This window comes from Chiloscyllium punctatum, chromosome 15, assembly GCF_047496795.1.
Source record: "Chiloscyllium punctatum isolate Juve2018m chromosome 15, sChiPun1.3, whole genome shotgun sequence".
NCBI lineage: Eukaryota > Metazoa > Chordata > Chondrichthyes > Orectolobiformes > Hemiscylliidae > Chiloscyllium > Chiloscyllium punctatum.
In genome coordinates this window covers 80169898-80193603 of record NC_092753.1, presented here as the reverse complement: position 1 = coordinate 80193603, position 23706 = coordinate 80169898, and the positions used below count along the sequence as shown (strand labels likewise).

Below are 23706 nucleotides of genomic sequence, written 5' to 3'. Positions count from 1 at the left end.
TGGCACAGTGAAAAGCTTTGTCTTGTGAGCAATACAGACAGATCACAGAGTGAAGTAGCATAGATAACAAATAATAGGTAAACAGCAGCAAAAACAAAAACACAGGTACAGGTGAATGCTAAGAGAGTGAGAGTCCTTTCAGTACTCTAACAACAGTAGGATAGAAACTGTGTTTCAAAACTGGCTGGTGCAAGTGTTCAGGATTCTGTACCTTCTCCCAGATGGTAAAGGTTGTAGAAAAACATTGCCAGGGTGGGATTGATCTTTAAGAATGCTGGTGGCCTTTCCTTGACAGTGGGCCTGGTAGATGGATTCTATAGATGGGAGGTTGGCCTTTGTGATTGTCCGGGTGAAGATAAACAAACGGCAGATGAAACAAACACATGTCGCTTCTATCTTCTACAGAGGACGCAGAAACACTGCGGTGATCGCTGGAATTCAGGAGGTAGAAGGAGAGGGACAATTGGTGAAATTGTAACCGTGATGAATGTGGTACTGAGCAAAATGGAGGGTCCTGTGGCCCAGATCCTGAGGGGCTCTATACTAGGATCTGAAGAGAGGAGACCAATACGATGTCATAGATACTTTGGAATTAACTTTACAAAATTTACAAGATTCAGGAAAGGCTCCATCAGATTGCTAAGTTGCAAATATAATTTCTCTATCCAAGAAAGGAGGGAAAGGAGACGACAGAAAACAGGAAACTATTGAGATAGTGAACTTGAGGTCTGCCATGGGGAAGATGGTAGCATTGATCACTGAGGTGGTTAATGCTGGCCTCTTCGAAAAACCAAAAAGTAATCAGGAAGAGTCAGCATGGCAGTGAGAAAAGGAATTCCCATTTAACAAATTTATTGGAGTTCTTTAAAAGAGTAACATGCACTTTGGATAACGGGGAGCCCGCTAACACACAACACTTGGATTTCCAGACAACATTCCTTGAGTTCCACTTAATAGAGTAGGAGATCATTGTGTGGGGAGTAACACACTAACATAATTGAAGAAAGCAGACAGTATGCATAAAATCAGTCTTTGTCTGATTGGCAGGAAGTCATAAGCACAGTCTCAGACGTGTAGAGACCTTTATCTTTTACAATTCAAGTCAATTACTTAGACAAGGGGAACAAAGACAGATGAAACAAGGATAGGTAGGAAAGTACGTTGTGAAGAGGACAGAAGGATGTTGCAGACTAATATGGTTACATTGAGTCAGTGAAAGCTCTAAATTGGAAAAAGTCCAAGTTTGATACTGTTAGCCAGTAACTTTCAAAATGGTTGACTGGGGGAGACTGTTCACAGAGCAAGCATGTGGGAAGCTTTCAACAATGAGGCAATGAGAGTTAAGGGACAGTGCGTTCCTGTTAATGTGCAGGACAAGACTGGAAGGAGTAGGGAATATTGGATAACTAGAGATATTAAGAAAAAGGTGGCATATGTCAGGTATAGACAACTGGGGTCAAGAGTGTGGTGCTGGAAAAGCACAGCAGGTTCGGCAACATCCGAGGAGCAGGGGGGGAAAAAAAAAGTTTGACGTTTTGGGCAAATAACCTTCATCAGGAATGAGGCTGGGAGCCTCAGGGGTGGAGAGGTAGAAGGTGGGGGGGTTGGGGGGGAAAAGAGGTAGATAGATGGAGGTAGGGGTAGAGGTTGGAGGGGAGAGTGCTGCAGATAGGTGGAAGGATGGACAGAATGGACAGGTCATGAGGACGGTGCGGAGCTGAAAAGGTTGGAACTAGGGTAAGATGGCGGGAGAGGAAAATGAGAAAACTGGGGAGATCCACATTTAGGCATGGGGTTGGAAGGTCCCGAGGTGGAAGATGAGGCATTCTTCCTCCAGGAATCGGAAGGCGGCCAAGGACCTGCATGTCCTTGGCAGAGTGGGAGGGAGAGTTGAAGGTTGCTCAAGATTTCAAAGAATGGTTCAGTAAGCTTAGTATGTTGCAATTTCGAGCATAATTTCAGGGTCAGACTTGGAATTTTAAAAATCTGAGCACACCAGTATCTGATAAAGCGATGAGTGAAATATTTTGCAACTGTATAAATTATTGTACATTTGGTTTAAGCATGGTGGATTGTCTCGGAGAGTCTTATCCTGTGACATAATTATGTCATTGGACATTTTGGGTAGGAAATAGCTTAAACCTTGCTGCCTGTAAACAGCTCCATAATAAAGCTTCTGCTATTTAACACTTTGGGCTCCTGGTCCTTATTGGAATGTAACAGCAATAAAGAATGAAACCCAAAAATTCATACGCAAAAAAGAAACCCCTTCAAAACAAAATATATAATAATCTAATGTTGCCGCTGCTTAATAAAGGAGCAGGTGAATTCACATAATATGGGACCATAAGTGCAGCGTTCCCTCTCTCAAATGACTGCTTGGTGAATTTGACATTTAATGTTACAAGAATTAATATTACAAATAAAATTAGGGATACAATTACACATTCAGTGTTCATTATACCTCTTTGGCACTACAGACAGAAAAAAAATGTAATTGAGTTTTATCAAAAAAACTTCTGTCTTTAGCAATCTTATTACAGTACAATAGATTCTGTTGTAAATCTACAAATAAATAGAAAACATGGTACCTGGGATCGGTACCTGGGACTACGATGTTGTAGCCATCACGGAAACATGGATAGATGAGGGACAGGAATGGCTGTTGGAGGTTCCTGGTTACAGATGTTTCAGTAAGATTAGGGAGGGTGGTAAAAAAGGAGGGGGGGTGGCATTGCTAATTAGAAATGGTATAACGGCTGCAGAAAGGAAGTTTGAGGGAGATCTGCCTCTGGAGGTAGTATGGGCTGAAGTCAGAAATAGGAAAGGTGCAGTCACCTTGTTGGGTGTTTATTATAGGCCCCCCAATAGCAGCAAAGATGTGGAGAAACAGATTGGGAAACAGATTTTGGAAAGGTGCAGAAGCCACAGGGTCGTAGTCATGGGCGACTTCAACTTCCCAAATATTGATTGGAAGCTCTTTAGATCAAGTAGATTGGATGGGGCGGTGTTTGTGCAGTGTGTCCAGGAAGCTTTTCTAACGCAGTATGTAGATTGTCCAACCAGAGGGGAGGCCATATTGGATTTGGTACTCGGTAACGAACCGGGACAAGTGGTGGGCTTGTTAGTGGGTGAACATTTTGGTGATGGCGACCACAATTCTGTCACTTTCACCTTGGTTATGGAGAGGGATAGGTGCACACAACAAGGAAGTTTTTACAATTGGGGGAAGGGAAATTACGATGCTGTAAGACAGGATTTGAGGAGCATACGTTGGGAGCATAGGCTGTCAGGGAAGGATGTGGTGGAAATGTGGGACTTTTTCAAGGAGCAGATACGACGTGTCCTTGATATGTATGTACCGATCAGGCAGGAAAGAAATGGTCGTGTGAGGGAGCCTTGGTTGACGAGGGAGGTTGAATGTCTAGTAAAGAGGAAGAAGGAGGCTTACATAAGGTTGAGGAAACAAGGTTCAGACAGAGCAGTGGAGGGATACAGGATAGCCAGAAGGGACCTGAAGAAAGGGATTAGGAGAGCTAAGAGAGGGCATGAAAAATCCCTGGCGGATAGGATCAAGGATAACCCCAAGGCATTCTATGCGTATGTGAGAAACCTGAGAATGACGAGAACGAGGGTAGGTCCGATCAAGGACAGTGGTGGGAGACTGTGTATTGAGTCGGAAGAGATAGGAGAGGTCTTGAACAAGTACTTCTCTTCAGTATTTACGAACGAGAGGGACTGTATTGTTGAAGAGGAGAGTGTGAAACGGACTGATAAGCTAGAAGAGATATCTGTTAGGAAGGAAGATGTGTTGGACATTTTGAACAACTTGAGGATAGACAAGTCCCCCGGGCCTGACGGGATATATCCTAGGATTATGTGGGAAGCAAGAGAGGAAATTGCAGTACCGTTGGCAATGATCTTCTCGTCTTCACTGGCAACGGGGGTGGTACCAGGGGACTGGAGAGTAGCGAATGTTGTGCCCCTGTTCAAAAAAGGGAATAGGGATAACCCCGGGAATTACAGGCCAGTTAGTCTTACTTCTGTGGTAGGCAAAGTAATGGAAAGGGTACTGAGGGATAGGATTTACGAGTATCTGGAACGGCACTGCTTGATTAGGGACAGCCAGCACGGATTTGTGAAGGGTAGGTCTTGCCTTACAAGTCTTATTGAATTCTTCGAGGAGGTGACCAAGCATGTGGATGAGGGTAGAGCAGTGGATGTAGTGTACATGGATTTTAGTAAGGCATTTGATAAGGTTCCCCATGGTAGGCTTATGCGGAAAGTCAGGAGGCATGGGATAGAGGGAAATTTGGCCAATTGGATAGAAAACTGGCTAACCGGTCGAAGTCAGAGAGTGGTGGTAGATGGTAAATATTCAGCATGGAGTCCAGTTACAAGTGGAGTTCCGCAGGGATCAGTTCTGGGCCCTCTGCTGTTTGTAATTTTTATTAATGACTTAGATGAGGGAGTCGAAGGGTGGGTCAGTAAATTTGCAGATGATACAAAGATAGGTGGAGTTGTGGACAGTGAGGAGGGCTGTTGTCGGCTGCAGAGGGACTTAGATATGATGCAGAGCTGGGCTGAGGAGTGGCAGATGGAGTTCAACCCTGCCAAGTGTGAAGTTGTCCATTTTGGAAGAACAAATAAGAATGCGGAATACAGGGTTAATGGTAGGGTTCTTGGTCAGGTGGAGGAACAGAGGGATCTTGGGGTCTATGTACATAGATCTTTGAAGGTTGCCACTCAGGTGGATAGAGTTTGTAAGAAGGCCTATGGAGTATTATCGTTCATTAGCAGAGGGATTGAATTCAAGAGTCGTGAGGTGATGTTGCAGCTGTACAGGACTTTGGTTAGGCCACATTTGGAGTACTGTGTGCAGTTCTGGTCGCCTCACTTTAGGAAAGATGTGGAAGCTTTGGAGAGGGTGCAGAGAAGATTTACCAGGATGTTGCCTGGAATGGAGAGTAGGTCATACGAGGATAGGTTGAGAGTTCTCGGCCTTTTCTCGTTGGAACGGCGAAGGATGAGGGGTGACTTGATAGAGGTTTATAAGATGATCAGAGGAATAGATAGAGTAGACAGTCAGAAACTTTTTCCACGGGTACAACAGAGTGTTACAAGGGGACATAAATTTAAGGTGAAGGGTGGAAGGTATAGGGGAGATGTCAGGGGTGGGTTCTTCACCCAGAGAGTGGTGGGGGCATGGAATGCGCTGCCCGTGGGAGTGGTAGAGTCAGATTCATTGGCGACCTTTAAGCGGCATTTGGATAGGTACATGGATGGGTGCTTAATCTAGGATAGAAGTTCGGCACAACATCGTGGGCCGAAGGGCCTGTTCTGTGCTGTATTGTTCTATGTTCTATGTTCTATGGTGTTGTTCATTTTTTTAAAGGGTTCTTCACAGCCAAGGGACTCATTTTCGTTGTTAATTAGGATCTAATGAAGTTTGGTTTTATTTACTTGTTACATTTACAAACTATACAATAATGATTGAACACGTAAAAAGAAACTTACTTTATTTTTGTGAAGCAATGCCTGACAAATAATATCCTCACAAATATTAGCAGTAGGAGCAAGGCAGTGCAATTTATAGAAGAGCTCAACAGAAGTAATGTGATGCTCCCTGCTCTCCTTATTGAGCTGATTCCAGAGAACATGTGCAACCCTCTGTTTAAAAAAAGTAAACATATTTTAATATACAACATTTTTAATATATATTGGGGAAATAGAAAACATTAGATTTACCCTGTAACATAGATTGCTTCAAACATGGTCTTCTTGCAATTGTCTTGATGTCAGAAAACATTTTGGCAATATGTCTATCTTTCAGCAAGATTTAGGCAGCATTTAAAACAGGCCTTGAAAAAGAGAGGTTACATTTAAAATGTCCAAGTTATGTTTGTAAGGTTTCAAAATCGAAAGAGCAATGGGAGTAACTGGATAATCAGTAAGAGAGCAACACAGAGGATTGAAAGGGCTTCCATGCTGTAATGCTCAGTGACTTGCTGAAAGAACACATGAGGGAAAGGTGCGTATCATGCAGATGATCGTATTATTCAGAATTGTTTATAGGGTAAGCAGTTCTATCATTTGGAGTGCTGTTAATGAAGGGTGATGGGTAAAGTTGTCTGTACATGCATAATTATTCCAGGATTACAATCAATCAGATTTTATTAATTACAAAAAAGGAAGGAAGGTATTGTTGCCTCCACCACCACAAACATTCCCACAGCCCGCCACCCTGGAATGAGGGGGAAAGTATGGTCTAGGTCATGCTCCACCTACTGGCAGCCTTACACAGTGCTCACTGGCAGTGATGTGGGAACAAGGCACATTCATACACAAACACTGGCACAATGTTACACACCCTCCCAACTATTACTTCAGCTACTTTGAGCTCCTCCATCTCCGGGGCTCATGTATTTCACAAGGTAAGCTTATACTGCAGGAGTATCCTCAGCCCAACTGTCTTCAGCTGCTTCACCATCATGAAGGCAGAAGTGGGAACGCTCAGCAATGACTGCACAATTTTCAGAACCATTCATGACTCCTCAGACACAGAAACACTCCCATGCAACAAGATCTGTGCAACATCCGAGCTAACATGTAGCAAGTAACATTTGCACCTGGCAACACCAACACAAATGCCAGACATTGACCATTTCCAATAAAAGACAATCTAACCACCACCCCTTGACATTGAATAGTTTAACCACAACTGAATCCCCCACTATCAACATCCAGAGGGTTACTACTGACCAGAAACTCAAATAGATTTACCATATAAACAGAGGTACAAGAGCAGGTCAGAAGCTAGAAACACTGCAGTCAGTAACTCACTTCTTGACTCCCTTAAGCCTGTCCATCATCTAAAAGGCATAATTAAGGAGTATGATGGAATTCTCCCCACTTGCCTCGATGGGTGCAGAACCAACAACACAAGAAACTTGACACCAAAGACGTGCAGCTTAGGTGGATTGGCAATGCTAAATCCTGGGATGTGCAGGCTCAGCAGATTAGCCATAGGAAATGCAGGGTCATAAGAATAGGGTAGGGGGGATGGGTATGGGTGGAGTATTGTTGGAGAGTCGGTGTGGACTTAGAGTCAGAGATGTACAGCACAAAAACAGACCCTTTGGTCCAACCTGTCCATGCTGTCCAGATATCCTGAATTAATCTAGCCCCATTTGCCAGGAATGGGCCCATATCCCTCTAAACCCTTGCCATTCATAATACTTGTTGGGCCAAATGACCTGTTTCCACATAGATTCTATGATGAAGAATAAACTTTTACTACACAAAACAGTCTGCTTGACTGGCACCACATCCACTCCCTCCACCACCAACACTCAGTAGCAGTAGCATATATTATGAACAAGATGCACTGTAGAAATCCACCAAACATCGTTCAAAACCCACGACCACTTCTGTCTTGAAGAACAAGGGCAGCAGATATATAGGAACACTACCAGCTGTAAATTCCCCTCCAAGCCAGTCACCATCCTGACTTGGAAATAGATTGCTGTTCTTCCACTGCCGTTGGGTCAAAATCCTGGAATTCCCTCCCTATTGGTACTAGAGGTCAACTGACAGCACACGAACTGCAGCAGTTCAACATGGCAGCTCACCATCACCTGCTCAAAAGCAACTGGAGACAGGCAATAAATGCTGGCCAGCCCTCTGTGCGCATATTCCAAGAGTGAATAATAAAATTAAAGTTATACTTGGTTATCTTAAATTATTTTTCTACTGAAATTGTGGGTGGCACAGTGGTTAGCACTGTTGCCTCACAGCGCCTGAGCCCCGGGTTCAATTCCCACCTCAGGCGACTGTGTGGAGTTTGCACGTTCTCCCAGTGTCTGCGTGGGTTTCCTCTGGGTGCTCTGGTTTCCTCCCACATTCCAAAGATGTGCAGGTCAGGTGAATTGGCCATGTTAAATTGCCCGTAGTGTTAGGTGAAGGGGTAAATGTAGGAGAATGGGTCTGAGTGGGTTGCGCTTCGGCGGGTCGGTGTGGACTTGTTGGGCCGAAGGGCCTGTTTCCACACTGGAAGTAATCTAATCTAACAGTGACACTGTTAACTTGGTGTTTTAAATGGTTTCCCAGTAATCACTCATTGATGGAAGAATCTTAATCTTTATTCCAATGTTAGCATTCTTTCCAACGACAACCCAACTTTTTGGAGGGGCAGCTGTTAAAAACAGTTCATGGCACAAGTGGAAGTAGGAGAACTAAGACATGAGTGATAGGTTTGTCACAGGTAAACACACTGCAGCACGTGTCTAAAATAACACCAACCAAGTACCATACCTGATAGAAATTTGTCTTCTCAGCCATAAGCTTCAATGTTGCTGGTGTGATGGGTGGTATTGTCATCATCTGCAACTTTCCCAGGAACATTGTATATTCAGAACTTTTGTAACGCTTGACTTTGTCTTCAATAACAAGTGCCAATGAGTGAGAATGATCGATCATTTCCAGCAATGTTGAAATTGCTACATTTTGCACATGGCAATCACTGATACAGCAAGACAGAGTCATCAGTGACTTCAGCCAGAGAGGAAGACAGCCATTCCCATCACCTGAAGGATTCAAACAGAAACAGATAGGCAGTTAAAACATCCCATTAGCATGAGGCGTAATGTTACTTAATACAAAACGTGAAGTCACATGGGGGATCCACAATGAGCTGGTAAAATAGACAGACAAGCAGGAGGCTGGAAGAACATAGCAAGCTGGAGTTTGATAAACAAAGTAGCAATGAAAGGGTGTTTGTCTGACTGTACATTTGTGACCAGACAGGGAGACCTTTTAATACATGGAGGAGAATGTTGGTGGCTAGATTACTAAGTTTCCAAGTGACACAAAGATTGGAGGCGCACTGGATAGAAAGGAGGATTGCCAGAGGATACTGCAGATATAGATATGTTGGAAATTGGACAGAGAAATGGCAGGTGATGCACTTTGCAAGATGTAACGCAGGAGGAAGTATACAGTAAATGGCAAAACCCTTAGCAGCATCAACATAGCAGGATCTAGACATACATAGTTCCCTGAAAATGCCAACACACGTGGATAAAGTTTCAAGGCGGCATATAGCATACTTGTCTTCATCTGATGGGGCACAGAATATAAAAATGGGAAAGTCATGTTGCAGTTTTATAGTAGCTTGGTCAGGCCACATTTGGAATATTGTGTCGTTCTGATCGCCACGCTACCGAAAGGATGTGGAGGCTTTGGACAGAGTACAGAAACAGTTTTCCAGGATGTTGCCTGGCTTGGAGTGTATTAGTTATGAGGAGAAATTGGACAAGTGTAGTTTGTTTTCATTTGAACATTGAAGGACACAGGTGACTCGGATATAGGTTTACAACATTGAGAGGCATGGATAGTCAGAGTTTTTCCCCAGCGTAGAAATGCCAATTACTCAGGGACATAGGTTTAAGATAAAAGGGAGGAAGTTTAAAGGAGGAGATGGGAGAGGCAAGTTTCTTTTTGCACAGAGAATGCTAAGTGCCTGGAGTGCACTGTCGGAGGTGGTGATGGAGGTGGACACAACAGCAACATTTAAGGGGCATCTTGACAGATACATGAATAAGCAAGGAATAGAAGGTTGCAGACTACATAGAAACAAAAGGGATTTGGTTTGAAAGACATCACGTGTCTCAGTCTAGGTGGGCTGAAGAGCCTGCTCCTGTATTCTTTGTTCAAACTGACTCGTGCAAAACTATTACCACAGTATCACTGGGACGGAGAGTTCTCTTTGGTTCAGTCTCTGACTCTGTTTCAGTGTCAATGGTGAGATTTAAGGTCAGCTCAAATGTGAGGTTCAAATAGCCCCAAGGAAGGACAGAACAATAAAATACATAAAGTACAGAACGCTTGGTGTGAAGCACATCTGAGCTGTACAACCAACATTCCCAGGTTCAGGTTCCACTATCACGATCAGCTTATTGGTTTCAAGAAAGTTCTTAAAGAAAAAAAAACATTAAATTGGAGTTTCTGTCCCCAGCGTGATCATAAAATACTGACAACTTCTGGAAATGAGGACAAGGTCAGGGCATAGATCAACACTAAGTATTTCAGGCCCAAATATCAAAGATTTCTTAAGTCACTGGTGTCCTGGAACCATATCTCTGCAGGAATAAAAACTTTCAAAAGTGCTCTTTTTGGAGACATGGGAGGTGGTGGTTTGGGTGGGGGTGAGGTTTAGAAAAGGAGAAAGAGGAATACAAAATGGAAAATGTAAAAAAGGCTAAAATCATCGACAAGGAAATAGACACTGGCTTACCAACATCCTGGAATGCAGAGCAGTAAAAGCTTTCAATCTCTTTGAAAGACAGGTACACGGGAAAGCTGCTACATTCCAGCAGAAGCTGGCAACAGGCAGCAAATGTCAGCCTGCAGTCCTCGGTCACCTCATCCACCTCCTGCAACATGTGGTCCACGTCCCAATTCTCTTCGCCCTTCACACCCTTCTCACCGTCAAACTGCACGAAACCTCGCTGCCGTTTCTTGGGTTTTAATGTCGACACACGGACAGTGAAGAAATCAGACAGCATTTGTTTGAACTGAGGCACGGTAATCTGCTTTTTGTCCCAGGTCTTCTTTCCTCCTTTGGTGTCCATTTTCTCATCCTCCCCCACCACACCCTGCAGCTGACAATTGGTCCCGAAGATATATTTTAACGTGAAGTGTGCCAGGAGCTGCTGCATATTCTGCACGGACCCTTGAATGCATCCATTGCTCTTCCATACACTGCCATGGTCAGAATATATTCGGCGATTATTGTCCTGGGACAACACTGCACTCAGTCCAATTCCACTGTCCTCAGATCGCAATGAAGGGAAGACTGTATCTGCTCCCTCTTCCGGGCTGTGCTCTGCATCAGATACTGTTTCAGTTATTTCCTCCCGTATGGGACTCTGAAATTTAACCATTAATAATTATTGATTGTATATTTTAAATCAGATTTGTATTTTGGCAAACCATTCATTTCTACAGAGCCCCTTCTGCAATAGCACTTTTACAGTAGCATGCACTCCAAATTTAGCACAGACATATTTGGAATAGCATAGAAAGAATCCTATCCACCTCCAGATCCTATTTTGAAAACAATTAAGTGAATTATTGAAAATAAGATTTTTGATCTACATTTATAATTCAATGCAACACTGGTTATCAACACAAAAAAAGGCATGCCAAGTACTGAAGAATAACAGGTTTTGCACTCTAAGAGAAGGTTGCATTGCACATTTTAATTTACATTTCTTCACATTACAACAATGGCTATACTTCAAGTTACTTCATTCACTGAGAATAAGATCATAGAATCCCTACAGTGTGGAAGCAAGCCATTAGGCCCTCAGAGTCCACACCAACTCTCCGAATAGCATTCCACCCAGACCCATCCCAGTGACCCTGCTTTCTCTTGGCTAATCCATCTAACCTGCAAAAATATTTTGTACTGTAGTGCTTCCAGATATCCCAGGGTCATTCCAGGTGTTTTAGACAACTTCTCTATGTCTGCTCTTTCTTTAGGTTAAGTTAAAGGAAGATGCAACTAAAAAAAGGCTTGGTGTTGAGGCAGATTGCGTAATAGCACAGAAACAGTCGAGAGATCTAAGAGGTTAAAGAGTCAAACTGTGAAGGCTTACTGGCAAATGATGATTCTATGATTGTGTTTGAAGTGAAGAGGAGGAAGCATGAGAGGAGGAGGAACAAGGGACTGTGGAAGCTTTGTTGCAAAAGAAGGAATTTCTTAAATTCTTGAATACTAACACCAAAGGACTACTCCCTGAAAATCTCAGGTAAAATCAGGGAAATCTATGCAAAACTGAGAATTGAAGAAGTGAGCTTGTTCTCCCCACACCACAGAGTGTGTTTATGGTAGAATTATTACATGTTAAAGAGTGTATCATTTAAATCAGATGTTAAAACTGAAGACAGAGCAAATAAGTGATTTTTGCCATGGTTATGATAAGCACAGCTGCATGGCTGCTTTGCAATACAGTGTGAGACAAAGTGCAGACTCAATTCCTGGGTCAGCTGAGGTCCCCATGAAGGTCCTACCTTTTCAACTTCACCCCTCGATGGACACAGTGGCCCTCAGGTTAACCCCCACCTACCTCACTGCCAATAGTGTCTTTGTAAAGAAAAAAGAGAGCAGCCCACGTCTGAGATTATGGTTCCATTGTGACATGAAGTGTACCAAACCTAATGGACATTTTTATGTCTTCAGTCCATAGTTCAAGGTAACAGACCAATGGGGTGTGGCCCTGTAGATCCACACTGGCTGGGAGGAGCCAACTTTCAGATACCTGGGATCGGACTGTGGACTTCTGTGAGCACAGCTTCTCCATCACTTGCAACCTCACCTCAGCTGGTCTCCTATGATCCAGCTCAGCTTCTTGTTCACTCTGCGCCTCAACATCCATGAGTGCTGCAGGCAACTGAATTCTGCTGAGTATCTTGTAGCACATCTTCAGGGTCTTAGTGAGCTCCTGAAGACCCAAGTTTTCCATGTGTTCCATCAAACATTGAACAATGTGGCACAGCATTTGTGGAAGATACTGCGTCTGAATTTCAGAATACAACTCCTAAAGACAAAAGTGAATAGGTGTCATTAAAAAGTAATCCATTCTAGGTAATATTAAAATCCACAAGACATGCTCCCCAACACAGGCTACATCAATAGTTCAGAAGCAATGTTCTATTATCTCCAAATCTAATTCAAGTAAAGCTCCTACATATTTACAGTACCTACATTACTGTACGATTCAATATTGGACTGCTTTTTCCACCCTCTGTTCTTTCCTATCTAACCTGCTGCTGAAGATGCATAGTTTACAAAGTTACAGAATGATGCGAATATGAAAAAGAACTATGTCAAACGTGAATTAAAGAGTGTCTTGATCCTCAAAGAAAAAAACAATTTTGCACTGGCTGGGGTGCAGAAGAGATTCACCAGGATGTTGCCTAGGTTGGGACATTTTAGTTATGTAGGAGGCTCGGGATGTTTTCTTTAGAATATGCGGAAGAGGGGACCAGAGTGAAGTGTATTAGATTGGGTGTGGCATGGACAGGGAAGAAGAGAAAGCAGCTATTTCCCTTATCTAAAGGGTCATGTTTGCTCATTATTGACTTTAAAAGGTGAAAGGCAAGAGGTTGAGTGCGGATTTCAGGCAAGTTTTTTCTCCATACACAGGGTGCTGCCTGGGAGGCTAACAGAGGCAGGAAACTCAACCTTTAAAAAGGACTTGGATAAGCATTTCAAATCTCACCCCATTCAAGGTTATTGGCTAAGGTTAGTCTAGATAGATCATCACCAACTTGATGGGCTGAAGGACCTCTTCTGCAGTATTCAATTCTAAAAGTTTCCCTAAACCCCTATCTCATCATCTAGATTTGAGCACTTTCACGAGTTATTACTGCCACTGTGGATGCTTTCATATTAATCAAGTCACAAAAAGAGAACAGACTGGTCATACCTTCTGAAGACAAATCCATGGAAGAAATCAATGTAAATAACAGAAACAAAGAATTACTTGCACAATAGTTTTTTTTATTGGCTGCATTGTCTAAGTATAGCTGATTGTTCCTGTGGAAAATTCCTTCAAGCTGACTTTCATAGTGAAGTACACATCAAGTAAAGGCTAAACAACTCCAAAATGGGAGGTGAAGAACAAACAAAGAAGATCATACTTCATCTTATTTTGGCATTGATTAGCCAAAAATAAAACAGAAGGCACATCAAATTAACTTGTTTACTATAAACAGTTAAATGTAAAGAATGTGCATTTTGTGATGTTCACCATTATTTTGTCGAGAAGTTCAATAATATCTAAGTTACTTTGTAGAATACACAATTACCCAGGAAACATTCACTAGCTCATAAATGATGCTGCACTCATCCTTTGAGAGATACAGTAACATGACCATCACAATAAAGATACAATAATGCCAAATCCAAGAACCAGGAAAGACCTGCACAATTATTCAATTTTGTTTTTAGCCAAACTTATAATTTTTCTTTTAGACAATTATTGGCCTAAGAACTGCAATCATTGAAATATGATCCAGACATCAAAACATTTTGATAAAATAACTATGTAAAGACATTGTAAAGAGAGAAACACTGGATTTCATTAACTATATATATTACAAAGGACACATTCTGATAAATATAGAAGAGGGCATTAGTCAAGGTCATGTGGAAATGACATGTCAAAAATTACGTGAACATAATCTGTTTAGAGGTATGCCTAGAATTCTTTATTCACTGGCAGATTTTTATTTCCCTTAGCTATCATTTAATCACATTCCTTTACTGAGCTTGGTATCCATTTTCTTTTTAATTATTTCTTCACTGACATCATTTACCCTAAATAATATTCTCCCTTCAAGTTTTGGAAAACATGCCCTCCTAACACTAGACTAGTGGATGGTCTGAGTGGTTGACTGTCACATGATCTCCAATGCAACAATCTTAAAATGCATTTTGCTGACTTTAAAGCACTTTGGCACATCCAGATATCATGAAAGTGCAAGTTTTATTTCACTAATCCAAAATAATTTCCAAAAACTCAAATTACATCAGAGACCGATTAGTACAACATGGAAAACATGATGTAAGGAAACAAACTAAGGGAATAATTTGAAGATTTCAAGTCAAATCTTTGAACACTGAGAAAACATTGAGTAGATAATACTGATTTACCAGTGGAATTACTTCCAAGAGGAATACTACCAGACAGCAGAGCTCTTGAACATTTGGAGGAGAACTTGGACGGTCATCCACCATATGATTTACTGGTCGAGATCTGTTCCTGTAAATCACAGAATATCATTCACGATTTTGTGCATAATTTCAACAAATGACACCATTTTATAGACAAGAGCTTCATCACACAGTCAAGAGTTAGCAGTTATTGCTTTTTCAGGGTTTTTTTAAAATTTATGAAAAAACATCAGAAAATATCAGGCTTCTAAAGTTTCAATAGTTCACAAATCCAAGTTTTGTCATTTTACAACACTGGCTATCAGGAAGATCTGCCCAACAAATGAAACACAGAAACCAAATACTTAAAGAGAAACAAAGGCATATTTATTCATGCACACTATGTGGGCATTGCTGGCTAGGCCAGGATTTGTTGCCCTTTCCTGATTACCCAGAGGGCAATAAAGAGGCAACCACATTACACAGAGGGTCTGCAAACACAGGTCAGACCAGACAAGGATGGCAGATTTCCTTCTCAAAAAAAAAAGGAAATTAAATGAACCAGGTTAGAGTTAAGAGAAAGCAAGGACAACAGATGCTAGAGATCAGAGTCGAGAGTATGGTGCTGGAAAAGCTCAGATCAGGCAGCATCGAAAGAACAGGAGAATCAATTCCTGATGAAGGGCTTATGCCCAAAATGCAGATTCTTCTGCTTCTCGAATGCTGCCTGACCTGCTGTGCTTTTCTAGCTCAACACTCTAGGGTTAGGGTTAGGTTGACGACAATCAACATGGTCATGAAGAGACCAACTCTTTATTCCAGATTTGCCTTTTATTGAATTCAAATGTCACCATGAACTGGAGATTCTGCATTATTATTCCAATGGCATTACCACTAGTGTCACAGTACACACCAGCTGTAAGCAATGCACACAAACAAGCCATGTCACTTCAGTATTTCTAATGCTCTACAGCATTCCCTTATGCTGCAAAATTTCAATGCATCAATATAACAATGTACATGATATGGATATGCACAAAGTGCTGTCAGCTACTTGGCTACAGATCTAAAACTATAAAGTGAGACAAACTCATTTTCAGCTTGTAAACATTAGCTTCATCTGCCTGAAAGATCTCCTCTATACCATAAATCGTCTGTGTTCATCCTGTGTGGTGACTCTCCATACCATTGCTGCCTCACAGCACCAAGGACCCAGCTTTGATTCCAGCCTTGGTTGGCTGTCTGTGTGGGTTTGCCCTCACAGTCCAAAGATGTGCAGGGTAGGTGGACTGGCCATGCTAAAGTGTCCAGGCTAGGTACAATTAGCCATAGGAAACACAGGAATAGAGGAGGGGCTGGGTCTCAATTGGATGCTGTTTGGAGGATCAGTGGGACTTAGTAGGCCAAACTTCCTGCTTCCACACTGTAGGGGTTCTATCATTCAATCCCTACAATAGTCCAATTGGCTTCTTGCCACTGATTCCATTGCCTGTCCCCCAGCCAACCCAATACTGTGCTGAAGTTTGAAGCTTACTGACCATCAGATCCCATGCACACTCCAATTGTTTTTCTTTCCAAAGTTTGGAGATGCCAGTGGTGGACTGGGGTGTACAAAGTTAAAAATCACACACCAGGTTACAGTCCAACAGGTTTGTTTGGAAGCACTAGCTTTGGGAGCGCTGCTCTTTCATCAGGTGATTGTGGAGAGTAAGATTGTAAGACACAGAACTTATAGCAAACATTTACAGAGTGATTATCTGAAATTATATATTAAAAAAGACCCGGATTGTTTGTTAAATCTCATCTTTTAGAATGACCATGTTGGTTTCAGTTCTTTGATAAGTAATTGGAAATCTTTAAAAGTTACATTCTCAAGTGCACTTTAACAATTGGTGTCATGTCAGCTCAGATAAAGTATTGAAGGTGTTAACTCCTGTGAGGCTGTCTGCGCCACAATGGTCAGACTGATTCTAATCTAAAAACAGATTTACAGAATCTTACATGGATTTATGCAGTGCAGTTTTTGAGCAAAGTAAAATGTAATTCTGCAAGTACAAACACACACACAAATTTTGTGGGGTGAATGCGTACATGTGGGTGTGAATCAACAGACAGTATTCCCTCCCAGCCAGAGAACACTTCAGCGGTCCAGGACATTCTACCTTGGACCTTCGGGTGACCGCCCTCCAAGATGGACTTCAGGACAGGCAACAACAAAAAGTGGCCGAGCAGAGACGGATAGCCAAGTTTGGTACCCGTAAGTATGGCCTCAACGGGGACCTTAGATTCATGTTACACTACAGGTGATCACTAGACACAGACACACAGACCCTAACTCTCTCACCAACTTAAACCGCTTTACACTCACATACACCCACCCGCTCAGAGTGAAGACATTCTTCCTCATTTAGTCCTGAATGACTTACCCCTTATTCTTAGACTATGACCCTTAGTTATGGATTTCCCCAACATCAGCAACATTCTTCCCGCTTCTAACCTGTCCAGTCCCATCACCATTTTATATGTTTCCGTGGGACAAGATCTGCCAACCCATAATATCCCCACACAAAAAAAAACAAAATTGGCCAAAATGTACTAAAACACCCAGAATGCCCCAGCAAGGGACCAAGCAGGCTGACAAGCAAAACTAGACAGTACTCGCAGACAAGGAAATACACCTCAAGCTCCCACTAATAATGACAGAGCACCTTGGCTATCCCAAAGCTGAGGGCAGTTTCACAACCTAGCAATACCAAAGCCACACAAAGAACTGGTCAAACAGACAGACAGCAGCAAAAGCATTGTTCCCAGGACAAGACAATGGAAGCACCTCACCACTTCAGAGGAGACATTAACATCTACCTGCAAAGAGGAATGGAACCTTTGGAGCCATCAACACTGTCAGAATGTTGCTTTGTGTAGAGAATCATGACATTCCTCTGATAACTATTTTCCAATTAGCATCATTGTAATTAGATTACTCCATTTCCAGATACGTTGCATTTTCCCCATTTCTAATTAGCCTCATTGTACAGCATTATAATAAAAACTGTTCTCATCCTCAGCTCTGGGAACAGAAATTCTGATCTACTTGTACAGACTGTCAGTTCTGTGTCAGCCTGGTCGATTTCTCTTCCAGTGATATCTCTTGTAAAAAACAGCATGTCAATTTCACGCGATCTGGTTTGTGAGGTCTCTAATGGGCAAATTCCTCTGACAGTTTCTATAAAGATCCCCTCCCCCTCATTCTAAATTCCAGTGAGTATCGGTTCAGTCAATCCAGTCTTTCCTCATATGTTAGTCCTCCCGTCTCAGGAATCAGTCTGGTGAACCTTCACTGTACTCCCGAAATAGCAAGAATGTCCTTCCTCAGACGAGGAGACCAAAACTGCACAGAGTACACAGGGTGTGGCCTCACCAAGGCCCCGTATAACTGCAGCAATACGTCCTTATTCCGATACTCAGATCCTCTCGCTATGAACAAGAGCATGTCATTAGCTTTCCTCACCACCTACATGCCAACCTTCAGTGACTGTTCCACCATGACATCCTGGTCTCGTTGCATCTCAATGTTTCCTAACCTACCACCATTCAGGTAATAATCTGCCTTCCTGTTTTTTTGTGACTGAAGTGGATAACCTCACATTTATCCACATTGTATTACATTGGCCAAGTATTTGCTCACTCAGTCTGTCCAAGTCTCCCTGCAGCCTCTTAGCATCCTCCTCACAGCACACACTGCCACCCAGCTTACTATCATCTGCAAATTTGAAGATATTGCATTCAATCCCTTTGTCCAAATTGTTAATGGTCATTGTAAATAGCTGGGGTCTTAGTACTGAACCCTGCGGTACCCCACTGTCACTGCCTGCCACTCTGAAAAGGACCCATTTATTCCAACTTTCTGCTTCCTGTGAATGGATACATGAACAGGGAATAGAGGGATAAAGACCACATGCAGGTAGATGGGGTTAGTTTAGAATGGCATTGTGGTTGCTCAGACATGGTGGGCCAAAGGGCCGGTTCCTGAGCTGTCCTGTCCTATGTTCAGAACCAAAAAGCACAAAGTTCTGAAGGGTCAGAGTTAGCAAGAGACAGTGCTTGGGTAAGTGGATAGCAATCACTGGCCATATGAAGCAGAAGACAGAGGGTCTTCAGACGGCAAAAGACAGGTTACGTGGGTATGCAATCATGGAGAGTCTTCAAAACAAGGTATTTTATATATGTAGGTGTTGATTCACAGATATAAACTAGGGCCCTCCATCATCCATCTCCTTGTAAACCTAACAGCAAAATCAGAATGAGACAAAGGGACCACACAATACAAAGCCAAAACCAGGCTCATGAACAGTGTACGCCGAGACATTACCTGATGCAGTCTTCAAAAAGCCTCGTTAAATAATCCCACAGATAGTCCGTGCTCAGTGAGCTGATCAGTACATTCGCCGTCTTTATTACTTCTGAAGCATTTTTATTTTCTTTCATTTTGCTAAGGAAGGAAAATTAAATAATTATATCACAACTCTGATAGGTTTACAGAATCAATTGATGGAAATACCAGGAACTTCTTCAGGGGAATGAAAAAGAGATGAGTTTAGAGTGACTGGGAATATTTTAAAATGTGTTCAGTTTGTCAGTACAGTTTCAAAAGATGAGAGAAAGAAAGAACAGCATGATTGTGAAAGACATTGGTTAGGCCACTTTTGAAATATTGTGCAATTCTGGTCTCCCTCCTATAGGAAGGATGTTCTGAAATTTGAAAGGGCTCAGAAAAGATTTACAAGAATGTTGCCAGGGTTGGAGAGTTTGAGTGATAGGGAGAGGCTGAATAGGCTGGGGCTGTTTTCCCTGGAGCATCAGAGGTTGAAGAATTACCTAATTGATGTTTATAAAATCATGAGGGGCACGGAAAGGGTAAACAGCAGAGTTCTTTTCTCTGGGGGGGTGGGAAGAGAAAAGAGTCCAGAATTAGGGGGCATAAGGTTTAGGGTGAGAGGGAAAAGATATAAAAGAGACCTAAGAGGCATCCTTTTCACACAGAGGGTGGTACGTGTATGGAATAAGCTGCCAGAGGAAGTGGTGGAGGCTGGTACAATTGCAGCATTTAAAAGGCATTTGGAGGAGTATATGAATAGGAAGGGTTTGGAGAGATATGGACCAAATGCTGGCAAATGGGACTAGATTAAGTTAGGATATCTGGTCAGCATGGACGACTTGGACTGAAGGGTCTGTTTCCGTGCTGTACATCTCTAGGACTTCATGCAAGTTCCCAAGGATGACAAAAATAAAGTAGTAAACCCTTTTCTCAAGGAGTTTGTTTCTCTTCACACCACCCCCCACCCCCCTCAATTGAAATAAATTGAAAACATCAATACAGGATGCAGTTTGAAAATTAGAGTGAGAGTCACACCGGCACCAGCTGATACAATAAAAAACATAGTATCATTTTAATCCCAGTTGTATTTTTGAAGTTTATGTATTCATGTGCTAGCCGACATTTCTATACCTGATAAGTAGACTTTCATTCTGGCTTGATTGGAGGTCAGAATCGAGCATCTCTTTGCAAATGGAGTAGAAAGCTCGAACAACTTCAAGCAGCAAATCCCCAATGACTTGAGGGCCTAGAAAAGACACGATAAGTACTGTGACTAACCGTCTGCTCTCATCACATCGGAATACAAATCAACAAGGGTGGAGACGTGTTCATCCCAACAGTCCTTTTTCCCCTTTGCAAGTGCAACCTAGGGGGAAACTTCATCACATATCTCTCAAAAAAACAAACATTATCTTCTCCTAATCTCAGAAGTATAGTAGTGCAAGTGGCTGCCACTTAGCCCATTGTGTCTGTACGAGTCAGATGGCTCGTGCAGACACATTCTCCTGCATTTCCCCCCCCCCATTATATTTAACGAACATGCAAAGGTAAACAAATAATCATCGAATCCCCTCTTTAATGCCTCAGTTAAACCTGCCTTCACCACAAGGCTGCTGTGCTTATCCAGACCCAACCCCAACTCAATGTGAAAATATTTTTTCTCACATTGTGTATCGAAATTGCTTTAAAACTAGGCCTTCTCATTTTCGATCTTTATGAACTGGGCAAGTGTCTCCTCATATGCCCCTTAAAGCCTACTCAGGCTTTGAAAACTTGTATCGGATCTCCTCTTAGCTGCCTAAGGAGAACAGTCCTAATTTCTTTAGTCTACCTTCATCACTGAAGTTTCTCATTCCTGGAACCATTCTTGTCAATCTCTTCTGCAATCGATCCAATGTGCTCACATGTTTCATAAAGTGGCATCCCAGAGCTACACACAATTCTTCAGCTGAAGCCTAACAAAGCTTCTGTTTAATTTCAACGTAACCTCCTTGCCCAGGAAGCTATATGCTTTATTAACTGCTCTCTATTGTCATTGAAGATGGTAGGATGGCAAAATGCACATGTACACCCAGATCCCTCTGTCCCTGCACCCCTTAATCATTGTAGTTGAACTGCGAAGTACTGTACAATATCGCCACTCCAATTGCTGTCCTCCTTCCTTTTCATCCAAAATATGTTCAATATTACCACGCACATTTTCCACCATTACCCATTTGGCAATCAGGTTACTTTTGAAACTATTCAGTCTGGAATTTCCGATAAAATATTTGCTCGAAATATCCCAGTTTAGATTTAACACAAGAAATTGGTGATTTATGTAGATTAACAAATTTTACTTAGAGTCATAGAGACGTACAAGGCAGAAACAGACCCTTGGGTCCAACCCATCCATGCTTTCCAGATATCCTAAATTAATCTAGTCCCATTTGCCAGCACTTGGCCCATATCTCTCTAAACCCTTCCTATTCAGATACCCATCCAGATGCCTTTCAAATGTTGCAATTGTACCAGCCTCCTCCACTTCCTCTGGCAGCTTATTCCATACATGCACCACCCTCTGAGTAAAAAGGTTGCCCTTTAGGTCCCTTTTATATGTTTACCCTTTCACCCTAAACCTATGCCCTCCAGCCTGGACTCTACTACACCACCAGGTCCCTAACAGTGTATTGCAACAGGGCTAACCACTCAGCCAGTCTGCCACTGTAGAGCTGGAAGGCAAAGCAACTTCGGCCATCTGTTTACACTGGAATATAGTACAATCCCTCAAGCTACAGACCACTTTATGAAAATTGCTTTTCTAGCTATGTTGCAGATCTCCCTTCCTTCTTTATTGGTGCCACTGAACTGGCTCTGCTCTTTCCCCAAAAGGAGGCTAGGAGGTTTGAAAGAGCCTAAGAGTTGTTAGACACTCAGTCTTCTGTTGATGAGAGAGTAGATCACCCCTTCAATTGCCTACTTGCAACCCATTGATGTGAACCACCTCAAACTCATCGGTGAAAGTCATCATTTCTTTCTGGTGTGATAAACTATCTCCACCTCAAGATGAGATTCTGAGTTCAAATGATCCATTATAGAGTTTCAAAAATTCAAACCCAAATTTGTTTTAATTTCATTTATTACAGATCAATTCCTAAATTTAGAAAAATACATTTGTCAAGGGACAGCATGGTGGATGAGTGGTTGGCATTGCTGCCTCACAGTGCCAGGGACCCAAGTTCGATTCCACTCTGGTTTGTGCAGAGTTTGCATGTTCCCCCGTGTCTGTGTTGGTTTCCTCCCACAGTCCAAAGACGTGCAGGTTGACCATGGGAAATGCTGTATGATAGGGTAAGAGAGTGGGTCTGAGTGGAATGTTCTTCAGAAAGTCAGTGCAGACCTGATTAACTAAAATGGTCTGCTTCCACACTGTCAGGATTCTATAATGATTTAACAGGACCATTCTTCAAACGCACGTATAAACATGTAAATCACTTGCTAACTTACCTAATTCGGGTTTATCAAGCAGACTTATCAAAATACGAAAGGGCTTCTGATGTGCTTGTGGTCCATGTTCCTGATCTGGTTCAGGGTTCACTTGATGCAATGTTCTTATCAATGCCTGGAGACAAAAGCAGACTGCTTCTAAGGACAACAAACACTTCCTCCTGCGTAATATATTTTCCAGAGCATATGTAACAGTGCTGACTAACTAAATTTACAGTTCTTGAAGAACTCCAATTAAACCATACCCAAAACCTTGAATGTGGAAAAGAAAGGTATATGCATTTCACCTTCATTGGTATCAATGAAGGGTAACTATCACTTTATTGTGAAGCAAGTGGTAAAGAGAGACACTCACTGAAATGTCACTACCTCCTTTTTGCTGCAAGGTTACATCTACATTTCCCTGAGGTATAAGGGGAGATGGTAATCCAGAGGCAGAGAGTAATGGTCAAGGGACATGAAATCAAATCCTACCACAGTACCTGGTGGAATTTAAATTCAATAATTAAATGGAAAATAAGGTTCATCTCATCAATAGTGACCAAGACAACTACCATTGATCATTGTGAAAACCCTTCTGGCTCATGAATGTCTCTTCAGGAGAAGAAATCTATTATCCTCATCCATCTGGCTGATACGTGACTAAACACAGCAACGTGATTGGCTTTTCTGAAAGCAGTAGAGTGTCACTCAGTTCAAGGTAATTAAGGATAGGCAACAAATGCTGGCCTTGCCAGGAACACACTCATCTCATGGAAGTATAGAAAAAAAATGCTGTATTCCTACAGAACATATATGCTGTGAAGATTGCTCCACAAATCTGTGTATATTACATTATGGCTGTGAAAACACTATTAGCCCATCAAAAAAAAGATTGAACATGGTATTATGAAAGTACATATCTAACATTTCTGTTGAAGAATTGCTGGTAGATTTGTCATAGCTTAGCAAAAGCAGCACGGTGGCTCAGTGATTAACACTGCTGCCTCACAGCGCCTTTGACCCGGTGTTCGATTCCCGCCTCGGGTGACTATGTGTGGAGTTTGTATATTCGCCCAGTGTCTGCAAGGGTTTCCTCTGGGTGCCCCAGTTTCTTCCCACAATCCAAAGATGCGCAGGTTAG

General features: G+C 42.2%; 1 protein-coding gene across 7 annotated transcripts in view; it reads right to left on the bottom strand.

The window, feature by feature from the left end:
• dop1b (DOP1 leucine zipper like protein B) overlaps nt 1-23706 on the bottom strand; it is a 144426-nt gene that overhangs the window by 66570 nt on the left and 54150 nt on the right. For all 7 annotated transcript variants that reach the window (XM_072585618.1, XM_072585610.1, XM_072585614.1 and 4 more), the window contains exons 9-16: nt 22584-22698; nt 20229-20343; nt 19092-19211; nt 14723-14831; nt 12381-12602; nt 10295-10928; nt 8314-8585; nt 5518-5670 (exon numbers count right to left, since the gene is read on the bottom strand). In XM_072585618.1, coding sequence (XP_072441719.1) covers nt 5518-5670; nt 8314-8585; nt 10295-10928; nt 12381-12602; nt 14723-14831; nt 19092-19211; nt 20229-20343; nt 22584-22698 — 1740 coding nt within the window. The remainder of the gene's footprint in view (nt 1-5517; nt 5671-8313; nt 8586-10294; nt 10929-12380; nt 12603-14722; nt 14832-19091; nt 19212-20228; nt 20344-22583; nt 22699-23706) is intronic.